General features: G+C 41.0%; 1 protein-coding gene across 2 annotated transcripts in view; it reads left to right on the plus strand.

Annotated features, from left to right (window-relative positions):
- STK4 (serine/threonine kinase 4) overlaps positions 1–18,427 on the plus strand; it is a 45,628-nt gene that overhangs the window by 7,462 nt on the left and 19,739 nt on the right. Inside the window, exons 7-11 of one of the 2 annotated variants that reach the window (XM_086852810.1) lie at positions 183–320; positions 984–1,112; positions 1,552–1,605; positions 3,404–3,590; positions 15,624–15,781. In XM_086852810.1, coding sequence (XP_086708936.1) covers positions 183–320; positions 984–1,112; positions 1,552–1,605; positions 3,404–3,590; positions 15,624–15,781 — 666 coding nt within the window. The remainder of the gene's footprint in view (positions 1–182; positions 321–983; positions 1,113–1,551; positions 1,606–3,403; positions 3,591–15,623; positions 15,782–18,427) is intronic. The other variant, XM_086852811.1, reaches the window with a different exon arrangement.

Here is an 18,427-nt window from a genome sequence, read left to right on the forward strand (position 1 = left end):
CTGTTTTCCTGCTGCTGGATCCCTGTGAGCAGATTTGTGTGTAATATTGGCGCAAACTCCTTAGAGGCAGCACCTTGAAAAGTCCACTGTTCTTTAGTACCATCATGTGTTGGGGTGTACTTATGTTGAATTGTTGGTTTTAAGCTTTGCTGTGGAAATCTGAACTATTCCTCTGCTTTCAGGCAATTTTCATGATTCCCACCAATCCACCTCCAACATTCAGGAAGCCAGAGCTCTGGTCAGACAATTTTACAGACTTTGTGAAGCAGTGTCTTGTGAAGAGCCCGGAGCAGCGAGCCACTGCAACACAGCTGCTGCAGGTCTGCCTTCTCTTAGGAGAACATAAGCTCTGGGGGAGGCTTGCCCAGGGTAGGCTGTGCTGTGCAGCTCTTGAGATGTTGGTTTTGTTTCTTGCTGTTCCTGCTTACTATAGATTTTACTTTTTAATAACTCTTAAGAAATCTCACACTCAACTTCAACTTTTCGGTTCTTCTCTAAGAACCAGTCTGACTTCAGCTTCCTTTGTCTTCTCTGGGTTGTTTTTTGTTGTTTTGGCTTTCAGATTTGTTGTTGGTTTGCTGGTTTTGTTTGGTTTTGATTTGTTGTTTTACTTTCAAATTCCCACCAGCACTGCCAAGAAACTGCCTCTTAAAACACAAAACAGGGCAGGCTAAATGTAAGTGGTTGCTCAGAATGTTCCAGGCGTGGTAATGGTCTGTGTAATTGGTTCTTGACAGCTGAGCTAAGGGAAGAGCTGTGGGAGGTGAATGAGCCCAAGGTCTCACATCAGTTGTGCCCTTGGAGCTCGATCTTGTTTGGAGGTTGGAAGGTCTCCCTCCTGTGCCAAACAGAAGAACTGGATCTTCATTTTAGTAATGTTTCCAGTTAAACCTTTATTTGATTTAAAGCAGGCCTTAGGAACTGTCTATCCTGTCTGTCCTGCTTTGGATGCAGTACTTACTTGATTTTAAACTCTTTCTCAGCATCCGTTTGTTAGAAGTGCCAAAGGAGTGTCAATTCTGCGGGACCTGATTAACGAAGCAATGGACATCAAGCTGAAACGCCAGGAGGCACAACAGCGTGAACTCGATCAAGAGGATGAAGAAAATTCAGTGAGTATTTATAATAGCAACAGTCTGCAAAGTCCAAACTCTTGCTCCTTTCATAAGGCTTAACTGCTTCAGGTTTTGTTTTTGCAATATTTTATCCAATTGCTAGTGGATTTGACTTATTCTGGAGTTTTCTGCTTTATGACTGTGTAACCTGGTGCTTGGTCCCTGCTCAAGCTGTATTTGAGTGGGACAGGCAGCACATGTGGGGCACTGTTCACTTTGTAGTGTAGCTTGAGAGCTGGGATGGAGTAGGGCTACAAAGTGCTGTATTCAGAAGACTTGATTCATTTTCCCAATTGGATTATATTATTTATGCAGTAGTGAGAATTTTTTCATTGTAGATTCAGATCTTAGACTGCTCTCCTCATATAGAATAATAATATAATCTCTGATGCACTGTGATATAAGTCTGTTGTGTTGTTTTACTATTGTGCTTTAGAACATCCCTTATAGAAACTTTCTTCTACACAAGAGCAACCGACAGAAGCCTGAGGTGAGGGCATGGGAAGTGTTCAGGGCTTGCTGTGAATTTCATTTTGGCTCTTTGTTTCAATGGTTACAGCATGTGAATTTGGGAAGCATGTTGAAAGCTGGTTTTTGAGCCTCTGCCTGCTTCAGCCTGAATAAATGAAATGGGCAGCACAAGGCATTGTATGCCAGCCCTGCTGAGGGGTGACACTTGATCGGGCAGCATGGTCCACGGTATCTGTGCTGAACACACTGTGCATCTGGTTTTGCAGTCTAGGACTGGGTATTTATTCAGTGTGGAAGTAACATTATTGGTCATGTTGCCAAGATGTCAATTCTACGAGTACTGTCCCTGCCCTGAGTTTTGTCTTTGCCATCCCTTCCTCATTTCTGACTGATCTGGGGTCACAGTGCTGAGAGGTGGTGTCTGTGTAGTGGAGTTGAGTCCTCTCTGTTGGTCTGTGTGTGTCCCTGAAGCTCCTCTGCTCCGTGTCTGCTGGCAGAAAAGCTTCCCAAACACTTCCCAAGTGCTGTGGAAACTTCTGATGTAGTCCTTTGTTAAATGATGTGTAGCTAACAAATTTATTACTTCCTGTCACCCACTCAACTCCACACAAAATTAATTCTCCTCTATTACTATCTTGTGTAGTTTTCGCTTCTCTTGCTATTGGTTTTGAGGTTGAGAAGTAAATTTTATAGACACTTTTGACACAACAGGTAAAATGCTGGGGACACCAGAACATGGAGAGGTGACTTCTTTCTTTCCCCGACACTGAGATGGACTATTACAGCTTGATGTGCAATACCTGTGTGTTTTCCTTCTAACACTAAGACAGATCAGTAAGGCCATGGCCACATAAAGAATGTGAACTTCATCCTGAGAACAAAACATGAGCACCTCATCTAAGGTGAGATGCCCAGAAGCTGCTGTAAACCTAGAAAGGGACTTTGTTAATACAATTGGATAGCTGGTGCACATTTCCAAGAAACCAAGTGGATTGTGGAAATCTTGACCCTGTTCTTCATGAAATCCTAGTCACAATACACACTTAGTGAAGCACACGCCACCTGATGGAGCTGTCACCTTTGGCTAGGAAGTTGTTCTGCCAGAATTGCTTTGAAAAAGTTGTTTTCCTACAGAATCAAACTCCTAAGCCTTGCCAGCAGTAATTCCAGCTTTTGTTATTAGTCCCTTTAAACAAATGGAAAGATTAAAAAGGATTCAAATAAATTATCAAAGTTTAGCAACTTTTTTCAGTGAAAATTACTTTTTAAGATTTGCAAATGTAGTTAATTTTTCTTCAGGGCTCTTGAAGTTTGTAATGAGTAAAACTACCTAATGTCAGAAATAGAAAAGAACTAGGATGAGGGGTGTTTCTTTCCAAGTGCCACATACTCTCCAGACTTAGAGCTGGTGCTGTTGAGTAACTGGTGGCTGCTCAGTGAGCTGTACCACTGGAGACAGTGGGTCAGGGTCAGCTCTCAGAACTGCCTGCAATGAATAGAAACACTAAAGACTGACTGTCTGATTCTAATCTACTCTTACAGACACTTCACCAGCTCAGAAATTACATACAACCTGCACTGAGAAGTTCCTGCTGATTATTTATCTGTTCCCTTATTTATCATGCTGGTAGAAAAGTATTCATTAGTTTACATTATCTGTTTGGAGATGACAGGGAGTGCATAAACCAAACATCGCTTCTTTGTGTGTCTGAAAAACCTCTGAATTCACGTGACTTGCCAGTGTCCTTAAATGCAGACATTTCTCACAGGACTTCACCACCATCAGTAAAATCTCCATTTGTGGCGTGTTTGAACAGGAGGAGGATGAGACGGATTCGGGTACCATGGTGAGGGCGAGTGGAGATGAAACTGGCACAATCAGAGCTGTGAACACCATGAGTGATGGAGCCAACACCATGATAGAACACGATGGCACCCTGGAGTCCCAGCTGGGCACAATGGTCATCAACACCGAGGAGGAAGAGGAGGAGGGCACCATGAAAAGTAAGAGAAAGAATATTACTTAAATCTTTACGTGGGCTATGATATGTATTCCCAACCTGCTTTGATATTTTTGGTTGTAAGGACCCAAAACTTTGGTCAGTGCCCTCTGGCAGTAGAGAAACCTTTCTAGGTCCATGTTTCAAGCCATGCTTTGTAGTCTTGCACTTGGTATAGCTGAAGTGCACAATTTCCACAGGCTTCTGTGTTAATTGAAGAAGATCTGATTCTAGGTCGTAGTTTTGGGGGTTTTTGGGGTTTTTTTGTCAGTTCTATTTTGCTGGTTTTATATTTTTCGCAGAACTTAGAGGGGGACTCTAAACAGGGGTTAATGACAAAATGTATGTTGTTTTAGATGATGATCTGGCTGTAACCTGCCCTCTGAAAGAAGTTTTAGGAGTGATGAATTCAATGAAGAGACAGATTGATGAAATGACAAATATATTGCAGGCTTCATCACAGCAGGACATGCAGTGGGAGGAGTTGGCATCTCTCTAGGCTGGTGTGCTTCTTTAGTTCCACTGCAGTCACTGAGGACAACTGAGTGTGCTGTGCTGCTGGTTTAGATGTTCAAGTTGAAAGCTGTGCTGTCCTAAAACAGGAAAGCTTACTAAAGCCACAAGCCTTGTCAGAGGATGTATGATATAAAATTATCTGGCTGATAGTCTAAGACCTTACAGCTTGAGCTGGAAAAGGGTTGAAAATGTTTTTTTGATTAAATAAATGGCAGGGAGAGCCTTCCTGGCAAAGTTTGACTACAAGAAAAGGAATCTTTTCATTCTCATAGAAATCCATTCCCACTGGTTTGTTAACCTCTAAGTCCTGAGGCAGAGGTAGTCAGGGATGACTCAACTGACCAGCCTGGATGTTTATTTGCTCAAGGACTGGGGAAAGTGCTGACTGAGGGCTTAGCAGTACTCAAGTATGACCATCACATGCAAGGCTTGTTCTTTTGGCTCTGGCACTGCTTCCAAAGACTTCCTTGGCCATCTGATACTGAGCCTTTAGCTGTTCTTCACAGGAGTTTGCAAAAATCATTTCCTCAGGATTTTCTGTGCTGAAAGCTTCTTCCCTGTCAGGGCCCTTTGAAGCTTATGAAATGATGTTGGGTTTGAGAGGGGGATTTGAGCAGAATCCCTGTAAAGATTTTCCCAAACATTGATAAACATGATTCAGCAAATGATTCAGAGGTGTCAGTCCATGTAGCAGCTTGGACAGCAAAGACAGTGGTGTGGTGGAACCAGGTCTGTCTAGCAAGGGGATGGATGGATGCTTACAGCAGCTAAAATGTCACCCAAAGAAAGGGACACTTCAACAGTGTTAAATAAACCTGGTGAAGCTTCAGTTTCTTTACCAACACACAGCACTGATAGTTTCTCATCCTCAGTGTGTATTGTTCCATTTCATGGCTCACAGTACCAGAGGTTTTGCTGTCTGGTGCTCCTGCACTGCCAGCACTGTGTGAGTAAAGCACCTCTTGAGTTTATCTTCTGTGTTTGACATGTGCTTATCTTCTCCCTATCTTTTCAAGGCTGCAGGGCTTGTAACTCAAAAGCACCTGGTGCTGTGAAGTGGTGTTCAGAGGCTTGAGGAGATGCCTTTGATAATATCTCTTTAGCAAGGACATGCTCTGGTTTTGAGCAGAATGAGGATGCAGCAATGCCTTTACCACAGGGTAGTCTCTACCCTCAAGAGGGAGCTCCACAACAAGCTCTGACACCTCCAGATCTCCGTGACTGGAAAGTGTTTTCCTTTTAAACCCTCCTTAGACTTCAGGCTCCTTAAAAACTGTTCTTCAGCTGCTGCTGTGCAAGGTGTTCAGAGGCAGGTGTGTGGCAGAGGAGCAGCAGCTGCAGGAGGTGTTTGGAGGTGGTTTGTGACACAGGGACCACTTCCATGGCTCCCCAGTGATGCCCAGTGAACCCACTCTCAGCTGCAGGTCATGCTGCATTTCACCTGTTTGCAGCTTTATTCCAGCAAATCTGATGTTAGTGAAAATGACAGCTTTACCTTAACACCCTTTTCTCCTCCTCCTTTGGTAGAGTAACTCTGAAATGCTGGCTGCTGCAAGGAGCAGCTCTCAGTTTGTTTTGGGGATGCAAGGAGGTGTCTCTGAGCAGCTTGTCCTTCATGAGAATTCCCTGCAGCTTCATTTTTTCAGCTTGCCATTTACATATTCATAGCATTCAGTTAAATGCATTTAGCCCTAAAGCTCATCAACCTGCTGCAGAGCCCTCTGGAGAAAGTGATTTTCTGTAATCCTAAATATAAATATAATAATGCTGTTTGAGAACAACAGAGTTTTAAGGAGCTTCATTGAATCATATTTTTAAAGACCTATATATATATTTTTTGGCAGCTTGTGTTATGACTCACAATAGAATCTATTTTTAAGTCAATAAAACACTTATGGTTTGTTTTTTTTACATGGCATTATAGCTTCCCTAGGTGTCCTGGGCTTTTTAACTGCAGATTTCTGAAGCTGTGTGCTAGCCCTTCTTTCTAATTAAAAAAAATAAATCTGTGTCTTAGCTAGTTTTTTGTTTGGTTGTATTTATTTTTAATATAAAAAACGTTTAAAGTGTTGTATTTCAGTGTTTTATAGATAGGGTTGTCCTGAAAAACTCTAGCAAACAACTTCCAATAGCCTTGAAAGTGCAAACAACTTCCAGTAGACTTGAAAGCGATTCTTGCATAAATCAATTTGTGACTTCTTAAGCTCAGAGGAATCTTAAATTCCAGTATTCTGCACAGCACAGGAAGTTTTGTTTTGCAGTCAATTGAGCTGTAATTGTGTTTGCTTAAATTCTTTCATTTGCTTGGCTTTATTCTGGGCACTCAATATAAATAGTCAGGCAGCATTAAAAATGTCACTGTGACATTCTGTTACACATTCTGAAAGCACTCAAGTGATTGCCTGAGACCGCAGATACTAAATTGTGCTGTGACACATTTTACTTCTAAATCGATTGCTGAAGGATTACTTATGGATTGCAGTTAAACTATTCCAGGAAAACTTTAAATGTAGCTTGAGAACTATAGATGAGCAATGATTTGTAATAACAGACATTTCCATTGTGCTCGAGAGCTGGAATAACTTTTGAGCTGTTAATATGTCTGGAAATGTCCTTTTATAATTTTTCTATGAGAGAATATATAGTGCTGGTAAACATGGAAGCGTTTTTTACTCTTTATGCTTTTAATCTTAATTTTTCTGCTTTACTTGCTGTACTTGTTTAGATAGTGGAATCTTGGCATGAATTTGTCTCTTTGATTTAAAGAGTGGAACATAATTTTATAATAATGTTGCCTTCCTTGAACGCTGCAATATGATCAGATCCAAGTGAAATTGGATCTAGTTAGTCTAGTACTATAGTCTGCCCTATTTTCTCTGTTAAAATACATCTTGTTTGTTTAAGCATGAAATAATTGGTGAATTATATTGGAGAATGCAGAACTGGCAGCAGTAGTTTGGGTTGTCTGGTGTTTGGGTTGAGATGAGTGAGGGATGTGGAGACAGGGGAAGGGTTGTGGGGTTTTTGTTCATGTGGCACACATTCCATACAGTGTCTGGTGCAGAGGTACACCAGAAGCTTTAATAACACTGTTGTATCTACCTTGATAATGTAATGTGCTGGTAAAAATTCTTTAGAGTTTGTAAATGCTCAAAATAAAAAAAATCCAGGCTTCATTCTTACACAGTTTGAATGTTGTACCCAGTGGCTTGGGTTTTGTTGTGCTTCTACCATGCCCACACTGCTAAGCATGGTTGTGTCATTTTAAAAAAAGTATTTCCCCTTTTGAGGGGGAATTGGGCTTCATTAGCAAATTAAATGAGCTAAGATGCAAACTTGGCAATTTCCTATTTGAAGAATGATTCAGAGTAAACTTGCCATCTTGGTGGCTGTGTGAGACATCCAGTGGGTGACACTTAAACCTAAGCCAGAGAAACATTTCTGCCAAGACTCGGGAACCACGTTTTCTCCCCATGAATTAACCTGAGATTTTTCACGTAAAGCAATGACTGTAAAACCTGCAGTGTGAGCAGCAGAATGAGAATGGGTGGCAGAAGGATTATGTGATTGCATTAATATTGTAATTGACTAAAGTCTTACTGGTGTGTAGCTGAGGTAGCCACAGATGATAATATCATTAGTTGTCCAGAAAAGCGCAGGGGCACATTATCCAAATTGCTCATGCAGCTACCGTGGAGAATAACTCCACATCTTGTCAGGAGTTACATCATGTGTGCGTCAAAGATATTGGCCAAAGGTACTTGTTTTGCCTCTGGTTTTCTCCATGGACAATAATAGCTCTTTGCAGCAGCTTCCCACTACTTAGTGTTATTAATGTCCAGTGGTGGAGTTCTGTGTTTAAAGCAAATTGGTCCATTTAGTCATAGCTGAACCATAAAACATTCTCAGCATTATGCATTTAAATAACATGCTGCTTCTACAAACTCCTACATTGATTAAATTGTTCTCAAACTGTTAGAATCATCCTACTGCCACTCTTGGGGTGTGGAGAACACAAATCTGCACAGAGAAATGTTCCCGTTGTCTTTTGACTTCTAATAGCAGCCTTGCTGGCAAGCTTGACATAAGCAGTGGCCAGCAAAATTTGCTTAAGAGTATTAAGCTGTGTGAACATGCAGACAGCATTTCGGAGGGATGGGAGCTGTTGTGTGTGCTGTCATTTTGTTGTGGGGTTTTTGTTGTGTGTTTTGTTTTTCTGTTTGAACACTGCCCCTAGTTATTGAAATACTGGCTCTCTGCAGGCTGGAGAATGGAGAGAAGTTAAATTCAGGATCTAAGGGGGATGCTGGTCTGCCTTTGGTTGCACTGCATATTTGACAAAGCTTCATTGCTAAGACAAAGTTAATTATCTGTGTATCTTTTCAGAGATCCTGAAATTGGAGAAAAAATGAATGTGTTTAACAGAGCTATTTTTTTCTGGTTTTAACAGTTTCTTATTGAGCACTCCTGTATTTAGTAGGGTGGGGGATAGAAAGGAGGGTTTGGTTTTTTTCCTCTGGACAGAAGCATTTTTCTTGGAGAAGATGGGAGATGTGATTGACAGGGTCCTGAGCACTGTACAGGAGGCAGTGTGCTTCAGGAGACTCAACCAAGAGACAGAGTGGTAGTAAATCACTTACTAACTACTTCTCTGTCCCATGCACATTCATGCTTTTGCACATACAGGCAAACTGGATCCTACCTGTCTCTTCTAAGAATAAACTCACTCCCTACTGGATCAAAATAAATTCTGGAGAAAGCCTTACTCCTAAGCAGGAATAAGAAAAAGTGCAAACTCTTAAATTCCTTCTCTGCAGAAGTTCAAAACCAGATTTGTTTCTACCAGCAGATTTTCAAGCTTCAGGGTAAAAAAAAAATAAATGTTCATTGCAATGTTGTTTTCTGTTCTCTCTAGATAAGCAAATGAGTTTCTGGCTTATGAATAGAAAGGGAGTTAGGAAGTGCTTACTTGGTTCTGTGCCATCTGGGGAGCCTGAGCTGTTACCCACAGGTGCTGGATGTGAAGTCTACATCCCTGCTGATGAGGTTGTTTCTCATGAAGATTTATGAGGAGCTGAGCCAGAGGATGCAGAATAGGAAATGTTCACTTCTTTCTCGATGCACCTTCACATCTCGCTGCCTGTCACGTGCTGTGGCTGCTGCACCAAATTAGCAATTCAAGTTAATGAGGTGAAAGACATGAGGTGGCCCCTGAAGATCTGTGATGGAGGAAGAAAGCTGCTCTATATTTATAATCATGTCTGAGATTTAAAGCAGAGATATAAAAGGAGGTAACCTGGCCTTAAGCACCTTCAGTTACTGTGAGGATTTCCTCCCCTATTTTTGGAAGGGTTCTCACTACAGATGTTACAGCTTTGGGTGAGTGTTGGTGCCCTTCTCCTTAAATGTCTTTCACACCTTATTCAATAAGAGATTTAGGTTGATTTTTATGTTCATTTTGGAGTTTCTTACTAATAGCTGAACCTGTTTGGGAGTATTTTGGTTTGATTTAATTTGAGATTAATATAACTGTGGGGAGACTTGTCCTCATAAAGAGATAAAAAGTGTTACGTGTTCTGCTTTTAATATGAGGAAATTTCAGCTCCTCTTGCCATGGGTTGAACTTATTAATGATGGAGCAATTTTTGCTCTGGTTGAGTAACTTGACATCTCTCTGCTCTGCTGCTTAAAATTACTCAGTCCTCTTTAGACTGCACAAATTATGCTGTCCAGCTGCTGAAGTTCATCTGTGATCTCTAAAAAATAGCCTAAAGCAAAGAAAACTGCAGTTCCATTTCAAATTTAATATTAATGAAGTGTTGCTTACACATGACCATCAGGCCCTTTTTTGTGCATCCCAAGTATGTATTTTCAGTCTTAAACTTACATAGTTGAATATAAAGCAGCAGCTTACTGAGACTAGTGAGGACTAAGACTTAGGAGAGGTTGCAGCCTCTGAATTTTTGACAAATACACACACATGAATCAAGGATCACGTTTTACTTTGAAATCATTAATGTAGTAATTGATCACTTCATTGTTGCAAATTTATGTCAGCTTCATTGTGAATTAATTTGTAGCATTATCTTCTGACTGTTCCCAGCCATAACTCCAGCTCCAATTTTTGTGGTATAGGGAGGAAATCTAATTATTGTGACTTCAAGAACAAGTGTTTAAGTATTACCTGTATAAACTGCCTTGAGTAAAGTGCACACAAAATGTGTTCCTGAGGTTATCTTACTCTCCCTCTCATGACAAGCTTTATAACTCCAGAATATTCACCCTAGGTAGACTTCAGCAATTCCTTTCAAGAGGAAAGAATAATAAAACAAGGATTATTCTGGTGTCAAGTTTGAGTAGTGAGGAATAATTTTAGAGAAAAGCAGAAATTTTAGTTTCATTGCTCAGCAAGCTTGTTCACATAGATAAAAGGGCTTTGTAAATCTCCCTTTCTTTTTGAAAGCATCCTTTGAAGCTCATGAGCTTCTGAAAATTTTCAATTGTGAGAGCTAATTTGGCAAAATCAATGAAAAAAAGAAATCTTCTGATTTCTGGGGCTAGATGATAGCAAATGATCTGGTTTCATGGATATTCTTTACTGCTGGGGATGAAGAGTAAATTTCTTGCTGGTTTGATTGACTGGGCTGTTTCTTCTTTATCATTCTGCTTTCTCTGCAGCATCATATGGAAATGCAAATGACTCGAGAGGCTCTCCACACTTCCTTTGTCATCTTTTGCTTCATGTGAGGTGGTTTGTATGATGCAGTCAGCCCCCAAGATTTACCTAATCCATTCCTTCAACTATTCAGACAGGTGCCATTTTTTGGGAAGGAGTGGATTGCTGTTCAGTTTTTTCCTTACAAGCTGCCTTTGCTGTAGCCTAGCAGAGGAGAGGGTCCAAGTGCTGGCTTCTTGCAGAGCCCTGCCTGTACCCAGTTGTCTTTTGGCTTGTCTGGGCTGTTTGTGCTTGGAGAGGGACTGGCTCAGCAGCTGGACATTGCTTTCCAGTGCTGAAGGCTAACACAGAAATCAAACTTTACAGGGATATTTGTTGTGCACAACTTACAGCATTCTCTACCTTTGGACCCTTTCACACCTTTTTTGTATTCTCAGGCATAACAGTACTGACGTTCTTACACTTTTTAAACAAGACTTTAAAACCAAGCAATACCTGTGAGTTTTCCGTGGAGGGCTTCTGCTCTTCGCAGGACGCAGGCTGAGCTCTGAGCAGCCCTTCCTGCTCTGCACAGCCACTCTGAACCTGCAATTCTGCAGTCAGTTGGACCAGCCCCAGCAGAGCTGTGGTCTTCCATTTATGTAATTAATATAGCTCCTAAAAGATGACTGCATATCTAAATGATAGACCTTTAATGGCTCCAGGGAGCTCTCATGGCTCATCCTTACAAGCAACTCTTTAGATTCCAAAATAGATGCAACAGTGAAGCCTTTCTTGTCACCATGGGGTGACCTTCTTATAAAAGGCTCTTCTCTACCACAGTTGTGATCTCACTTTCTGTCAAATGTTCATATTTTATCCTAACCCTATAAAATTAGGAAGTTAAATGCTTTTTGGCACTGAGGCATTTGGTGCGGTGTCATCTTTCAGCAGCATCTGCTTCTGCAAATAGCAGTGATCGATTTTTGTCTTTGGCTGCCTGTTATCAAAATTTTAAAGATACAGTGGTGTGACTCTTGTGTTGAATTAATAGCAGGTCATCTTTGGAAAGATGACACTGCTGTTAAGTGCTAAGATTGACAAAAAGAAATTCAGTCGTGCTGGGATGATAATTGATTTGCTGTAATGTCTTTCTGTCTCCAGGAGCGTTTCTGTCGGTCTTGCTGCATCCACACCCCTACAGAGATCATAGCAGCAACTAAAATTTCAGATATCCTAGATCTGTATCACAGCTATTTCTCATTTTTATTACCATCCTTTTTTTATTTCCCATTTTTTTGTCAGTTAGCAATCTCTGCTTTATGTCATTTAAAAAACAAAGCAGCACTAAGATGTTATGTGTTGATGTGTGGAAATGTACTTAAATTGGTGACTAAATGTATTTAAATTGGTGACTAAATGTACTTAAATTGGTGATTAAATGTTGCTTGTGTTTGCAAGGACTAGTGTGACTGCAGGGTGAGAGGTGTCTGATGGTGGGTGTGAAGAGCATGTGCCACAAAAGCACTTGGGTGGAAAAGCAAGGAGCTCTGGTGCTCATCAGTCTGATTTCCCTGTGTGCAATTGTCCCTGGAATGGGACAAGTGCAATGTCAGATCTGGCTGCTCGAGGCCTTGCAAAGTGACTCCAGCCCCATTCTGGTGCACAACCATCCCTGCTGTGAAACTGTCTTCCTTTTGTTCAGCTGAGTTACCCTTTGCAGCAGTTCATTTCCCCCTCATCCTCTGGGAGGGTGAGGAGGTCACACAGAAAGCTTGAGGAGAGCAGATCTTGGCCTTTTCAGGAATAAGCCTGGTAGAGTATCATGGGATAAAGTCATGGATGGAAAAGGTGCCCAAAAAGCTGGTTCATATCCAAGGCTAACTTCAGGCAAAAATGCCATGAGGCCTCTCTGGACAAACTCAGCCACAAAAAGGAAGCCTACAGGTAGAAACAAGCACAGGTAGCATGAGAGAAATACACAGAGATTGTCCAAGCATCCAGGGATCAGGTTAGGAAAGCTAAAACCCTGACAGAATTAAATATGGCCAGGGACATCAAGGGCAGCAAGAAAAGCTTCTGTAAGTACATAATTTTCCCTGTTCTTCCTTTTATCACTGACAGCACTGAGCTGTGTGGTGCAGGTGACCTGCTGGAGGGAAGGGATTCCATCCAGTGGCACCTGGGCACACTGGAGAGGTGGGACTCTGCAAATCTCTTCTGCCAAGTGCAAATACTGCAGTTCTTGGTAAAGCACAAGATGTGAGGAAATGAGCAGTGTCATTTTAACTGACTCTGAATTAAGTTCTGTTTTGAGTCTTTTTAGAAAGTAAATAGAAAAGAACTGAATAAGCCAATGTCGCTGGAGTGAAACATTTGCTTTCACAGTCTCTTCTGCTGCAAACAGTGATCTCCAAAACGGAGTACAAACATGATTTAGATTTTCTCCTTTTTTCCCCTAGGAAGTCTGAATTACCAAGACCCAGGCTGGCTTGACAGTGAGCTGTGTATAGATTAGCCCAGCTAGTTATGAATTCCTCTCTTTTTGTAAAATTAGTTGGTGTTAAACATTGCCATGATTGTCCATAATAACTTACCTCCTGCTTCAAGCAGGCTGAGCTGCAGCAGAGTACAAGGGGCGTGTTTACTTCATTCTAAATAAATGTTTTATCACTCAGCAGTAATTGGATTGTGATTGTATTTCAGTAATTATTCCCAACAGCAAATCTGTTCTCCACTTCGCAGACGTGTTGCCTGCCTGACCTTCACGCTGCTGGTCTGAAGGTGTCTTTCTTGATCTAATTATGTATGATGAGTTTTTTAGTTTTGTTTTTTAAAAAAGGGGAACTACTGCCAGGGGTATAATAATTTGTCTTTGCTCCAGTTGTCATGGTGCAAACGTATCAGCACTTCAGTTCATGCTTGAGCTTTTAGCTGGCCCTGGAGAGGCAGAACGATGCAGGGCTTTTTCAAAATGCATCATGACATTTAGGGCTGTGCAGAACCACACTTCTCTCAGTATCACAACCCAAATATCCTGCCAAGATTTCTCATACTTTGTAGAAATTTGTTCCGTAATTAACATGTCTATAGACAAATAATTTCCTGGAGTATCTTGTAGCTGACCAAGGACTTCATCCACTTCTCTGAGGTTCAGACAGAGTCTGCCAGGGAAGTTCTGGATCACTGGGTGGCAATTTTATATGCAAGAATAATACTCTGTGATTAAATCTTAATGAGTTTCCAGAGCAGCTAATATTTTTTCAAGAGGAAAGCGCTGCTGGATGTCCTCAGAGAGGACTGTTTTGTGACAGCCTGCCTTCTCTACAGAGGCATGTGGGAGAGTCTCTGCATTACACAGGCCCTGCCAACCCATCACAGGACATCCCCTGTGTGCTTGTTTGGAGCTCTAAACTCTTGGTTGGTTGCCTGCCTGACAGATTATATTTATTTCAAACGTATGGCATTCAGCACTGAACTTATTTCCGCAGTTCCAGACTTAGGCTGTTCTGATGCCATTTTCTGTTAACTCCAGTCCTGATCCTGCTTTCTGAAAATTATGGTTTCTGCATCACCTCTAACATATGTTTCAAGTATGAGTAACTTATTCTGGGGAACCTTGTGTTACAGAACAAACCCATTTAGTGGGTTACAGTGCTTGCTTCCGTGCTGCTCACAGGTTTTGGTGGAGCATTTCATCATCCAGGGCAGTGCAGTGGCATTAAACTGTGAGCAGCCTTCAGCTGTGTCTGCAGCTCTCATGGTCCTGCTGCAGCCCTGTCCAAGCCTGTTTGCTGTGCCTCTGAGTTTGGACTGAAATCTTCTCAAGGAATTAGCTGTGCTCAAACTCAGGACAGCCCAGTTTAAGTGTGCAGAGCCTGGGCAGCATCTGGTGCTGCTCTGGTGGCAGTACTGAGGAAATCTCCTCTTGGAGGAGGTGCTGGAAGCCTTGTGGCCTTGGCTTGCTGTGAAGTTAAATTTCATGTTTTCTTCCTGTTTGGGCTTTTTTTTTTTTTTTTTTTTCTGTCTGTGTTGGGAATTAATATTTCCATCCTCTCACATTTCATAATTTCCTTCCTTACTGTGCTGTCATCACCCTTCAAATGAAGCTGCCCTCCCATTTCTTATTACCCCAAGTTTCTTAATTACAGCCTAGAATTGAATGGTTAATCTGTATATCTGTCTTGTCTGATTCTAAACCTTTATCCCTCTAAGAAAGTTGGTTCAGAAGAACTAATTTACAAAAAGAAAACTAGAGCACTAAACTTGAACACCTACTATTTATAAGAAGAAAAAAAGAAGTTTTGCAAGCTAAATAAGCCTTTCTACATGAACAGTATAGAAAACTTGACCACTTCTACCCAAGGCAAATTTTGTGGTATTTATAAGGTGTTTGTAGCCTTTGAAAGGCTCATTTTTGTCCTGTTCTGTTCACAAATGTAAAGATGAGTTTCTGCTTGTAAAACAGCTCTGATTATTTTTGAAGCTTGCTTATTCTGCAGTGCATGGAACCTGGCTGGGATGAGAAAGGCCAGCCTGTCTCGCCAGCAGCTGTTCAGTTCTGGCATTCAGTGCATGCAGTTGGTTACCTGGAGTGTGCTGTCAGGGATGGATTGCAGGTCTAGAGGCCAAGGCCTCCAGCACTGTAATCACTTCTCTGGTGGGCTTTCAGTTTCCCTTCTCCCCTTTTCAGTTTTATGATGGAAAAGCTGCTGAAAAATAGTATTTTAGCAAGCACTTTAGCAGTACTGTGTGATTTAGTGTGTGCTAAAAAAATAAAATAGCTTTTGGGCCTGATGTAGGGCTGTATAACCAAAACTGTATTTTTCAAAATAACTATTTTTTTCTTATTTTTAATATTTCCAGGGAGGGATGAAACGATGCAGCCAGCCAGACCATCATTCCTTGAATACTTTGAACAGAAGGAGAAGGAGAATCAAATCAATAGCTTTGGGAAGAATGTTTCTGGCCAGACAAAAAATTCATCTGATTGGAAAGTACCACAGGATGGAGACTACGAGTTTGTAAGTCTATACTTTGAAATTCAATCAATGTGACAATCTTTAAGAATTTTAGTCAGCTGCCATGAGATTATTTCTTGTTTTGCCAGACTAATGGAAACTTGAGGAGGTTCTAATTGCTAATGCATTTGGATTGGACATTTTGAAAAACTTGTTTTCTTTATGTATTTCTCAGTAATTATAGCCAATCATTATCTGTGAATGTTCCTTGTTTAAAAGCAAACAAAGGAACAAAAAAGCCTGAGGACATGAAGGTATAAGCTGTCTTGCTTTAGTTCCCAATGATGCATTTAAAATTAAAAAAAAAAAAAAATCCAGATGGCAGTTGGAAAATGCAAATCCTTAGTGTGTAGTGTTTGACAAAGAACAATGTTGGAACTATTTAATTTCCTTGTTTTTCTCAAGCTTTGGCACTGGATTTTGTTTTATTATACAAACATCAAGCTTGTCTTCATTTCTCTTTTCAAATCCTTATTTTCATTCTTCCTTCCTAATGCTCAGAATTTTCAGCAGCTTTCCAGAAGTTCAAAGAAAGGGCTATTATTCATAAATCTGATTTAAATTTTTCCATTTGTCTCTTTGTGTGAGGATATAAAATTTCATGTTTGATTTGAAAAAGCCAGAAGACCCTGAACATCTTTCCCTCCTCATTTTTCTGCTGTGATCTTTCAGAGCAAGCACTTTTTGTTCTGTGTGTGCCCTTTCACTGCCTGCTTCTGCTGCCCGTGGTTCAGGCTGTCGCTGGCAGTAGCTGGGGATATTCAGAATGTGCAGAGCAGAATCCCTCTGCTGTTCACAACTCTGAGGAGATGCCTCCCTTCAAGGCTGGAATAACAGCTGGAGCTTTTCATTCTCTTTCTGTAGATTCTATAGATTTACTGCTGTTGTTTTGTTGTCTTTGCTCCTGCTTTTCTTATTTTCTTATTCAGGCTGCAAAGGATAGCTGAGGGGAGCTCCTGCATTCCCTCCCTCGTAGCCCTTTGCCCTACGTTCTCTTTGGTCTCAAGGCATAAAGTCACTGCATAAATGTGTTTTCTGCAAAAATAACCCTCAAGCTGCCTGTGTCTCGCAGAGCCTGGGCCCAGCACACAATTCCAGTCGAGGCAGATACTTCATTTATCTCATTCACCTCATGCTGTACCTTAATTGAATGACAAACAATTGTTTCTCAATGCGTGGCATTTCCCAGGAGAGATGGGCTGCTTCATATCTTCAGAGTCTTTTGTAGTCTGCAGAGGATGGCCCAGGGGGAAATTTGCTGTAATTATTTTACTTTCTAATTTGGTTGATAAGGAGTTCAGCAGTGTATTTCCTCTGAGTGGGATGCTGTCCCCTGGGCCCACTGGGAGCTGTAGGTGCAGGGTTCAGCCAGCACAGGCAACACAAGCAAAGGTCGCTGCCTCTCCAGCCAGCAGGACCCACAAATATTTTTAGAACATGAAAAGCAACTCTTGTGACATGTGTGACCCTGTTTACTGATTTCCATTAGTACTGCAGTATTGCCATGTGCACAGATTCCCACTGTGCTGGCAGCAATAAAAGCGAGCAATGAATCGGCCTTTGGGTCACCTTTGTGAAGTAATTTGTAGAAATTTCACTTCCCAGCTCTATGTGTTTCTCTAGTTCAGTTGTGTATGAATGTACCAGCCTGCCTTGCATGTAAATTTTGGAGCAGAGCTACTTTCTTTTTCCTGTAGGATGAGAAAATTGCTTGAAAGCAGCCTTAATAAATAATGTGGGTGTTTGTATAGCCTTTATCTGAGGGTTAGTAGCAAGCTCACGTTGTATAATGTAGTCAAAGATTTAAAATCATGTGTTTTTCCCATTTGGCTAAAAATTGATTGATTTGATGATTATCTATGTGTAGAAGTCATGTTTATTAATGATTTATTAATTGAAAGCATCAATGTAATAAGCACTGTGGAAAAAAAGACATTCATCACTTGTATCCAGTACATCTGTCCTAGACCTGCCTGCAGCTATAACTTCTGCACTGCCAAAGTAGGCAGGTTTGAACAGCCTTTTTCTAGATTTTGCAGCATTCCAAGTAGAGAAGTGATCAGTGAGATGCCAGGTAAATATTAGTTCCTCTGGGCCTTAAGAAATGACTGAAATATTATTGCTTTCTGCTACTGCAGACTAGATAAATATGCCTTCTCTCTTCTTTTCTGTATTCATCTCCCTCCTGTGTGACTAGCACTTGGACTCTCTTCCAAAAAAAAAAAAAATTTAAAAAGGCAATATTAAATTACAAAAGATTTTTGCTCTTTTTTTTTGCCTGTGGCAAAACCATTTGACCTTTTCTTGACTAACATTGTTCTTCTGAAGCAGGCAAATAAGACACTATTTATATCACAATGGCAATGTCACATTAGATGAGGGTTAGATTGAGTCAGCCCCATCCACTGCAGAGCTGAAAACTCAGAGATCCTGTTCTGAAAGGTGATGAACTCCATTCCTCCTAAATGTGATGCTCTGGCTGTGTTCTGGTTGTGATCAGAGATGGCATTAATCCAGAGTATTTCCAGAAAAGTATTTCCAGCCTTGGATTTCTGAGGTAGAAGTTGTTATTAAATAATTAGTGCCTGATGCTGGTAGTGTTTATCCCCTCTCATGTTTGAACAAGGATCTTTTAAGCCCTGATTGACT

Source organism: Cyanistes caeruleus, chromosome 16, assembly GCF_971803275.1.
Source record: "Cyanistes caeruleus chromosome 16, bCyaCae1.hap1.1, whole genome shotgun sequence".
Taxonomy (NCBI): domain Eukaryota; kingdom Metazoa; phylum Chordata; class Aves; order Passeriformes; family Paridae; genus Cyanistes; species Cyanistes caeruleus.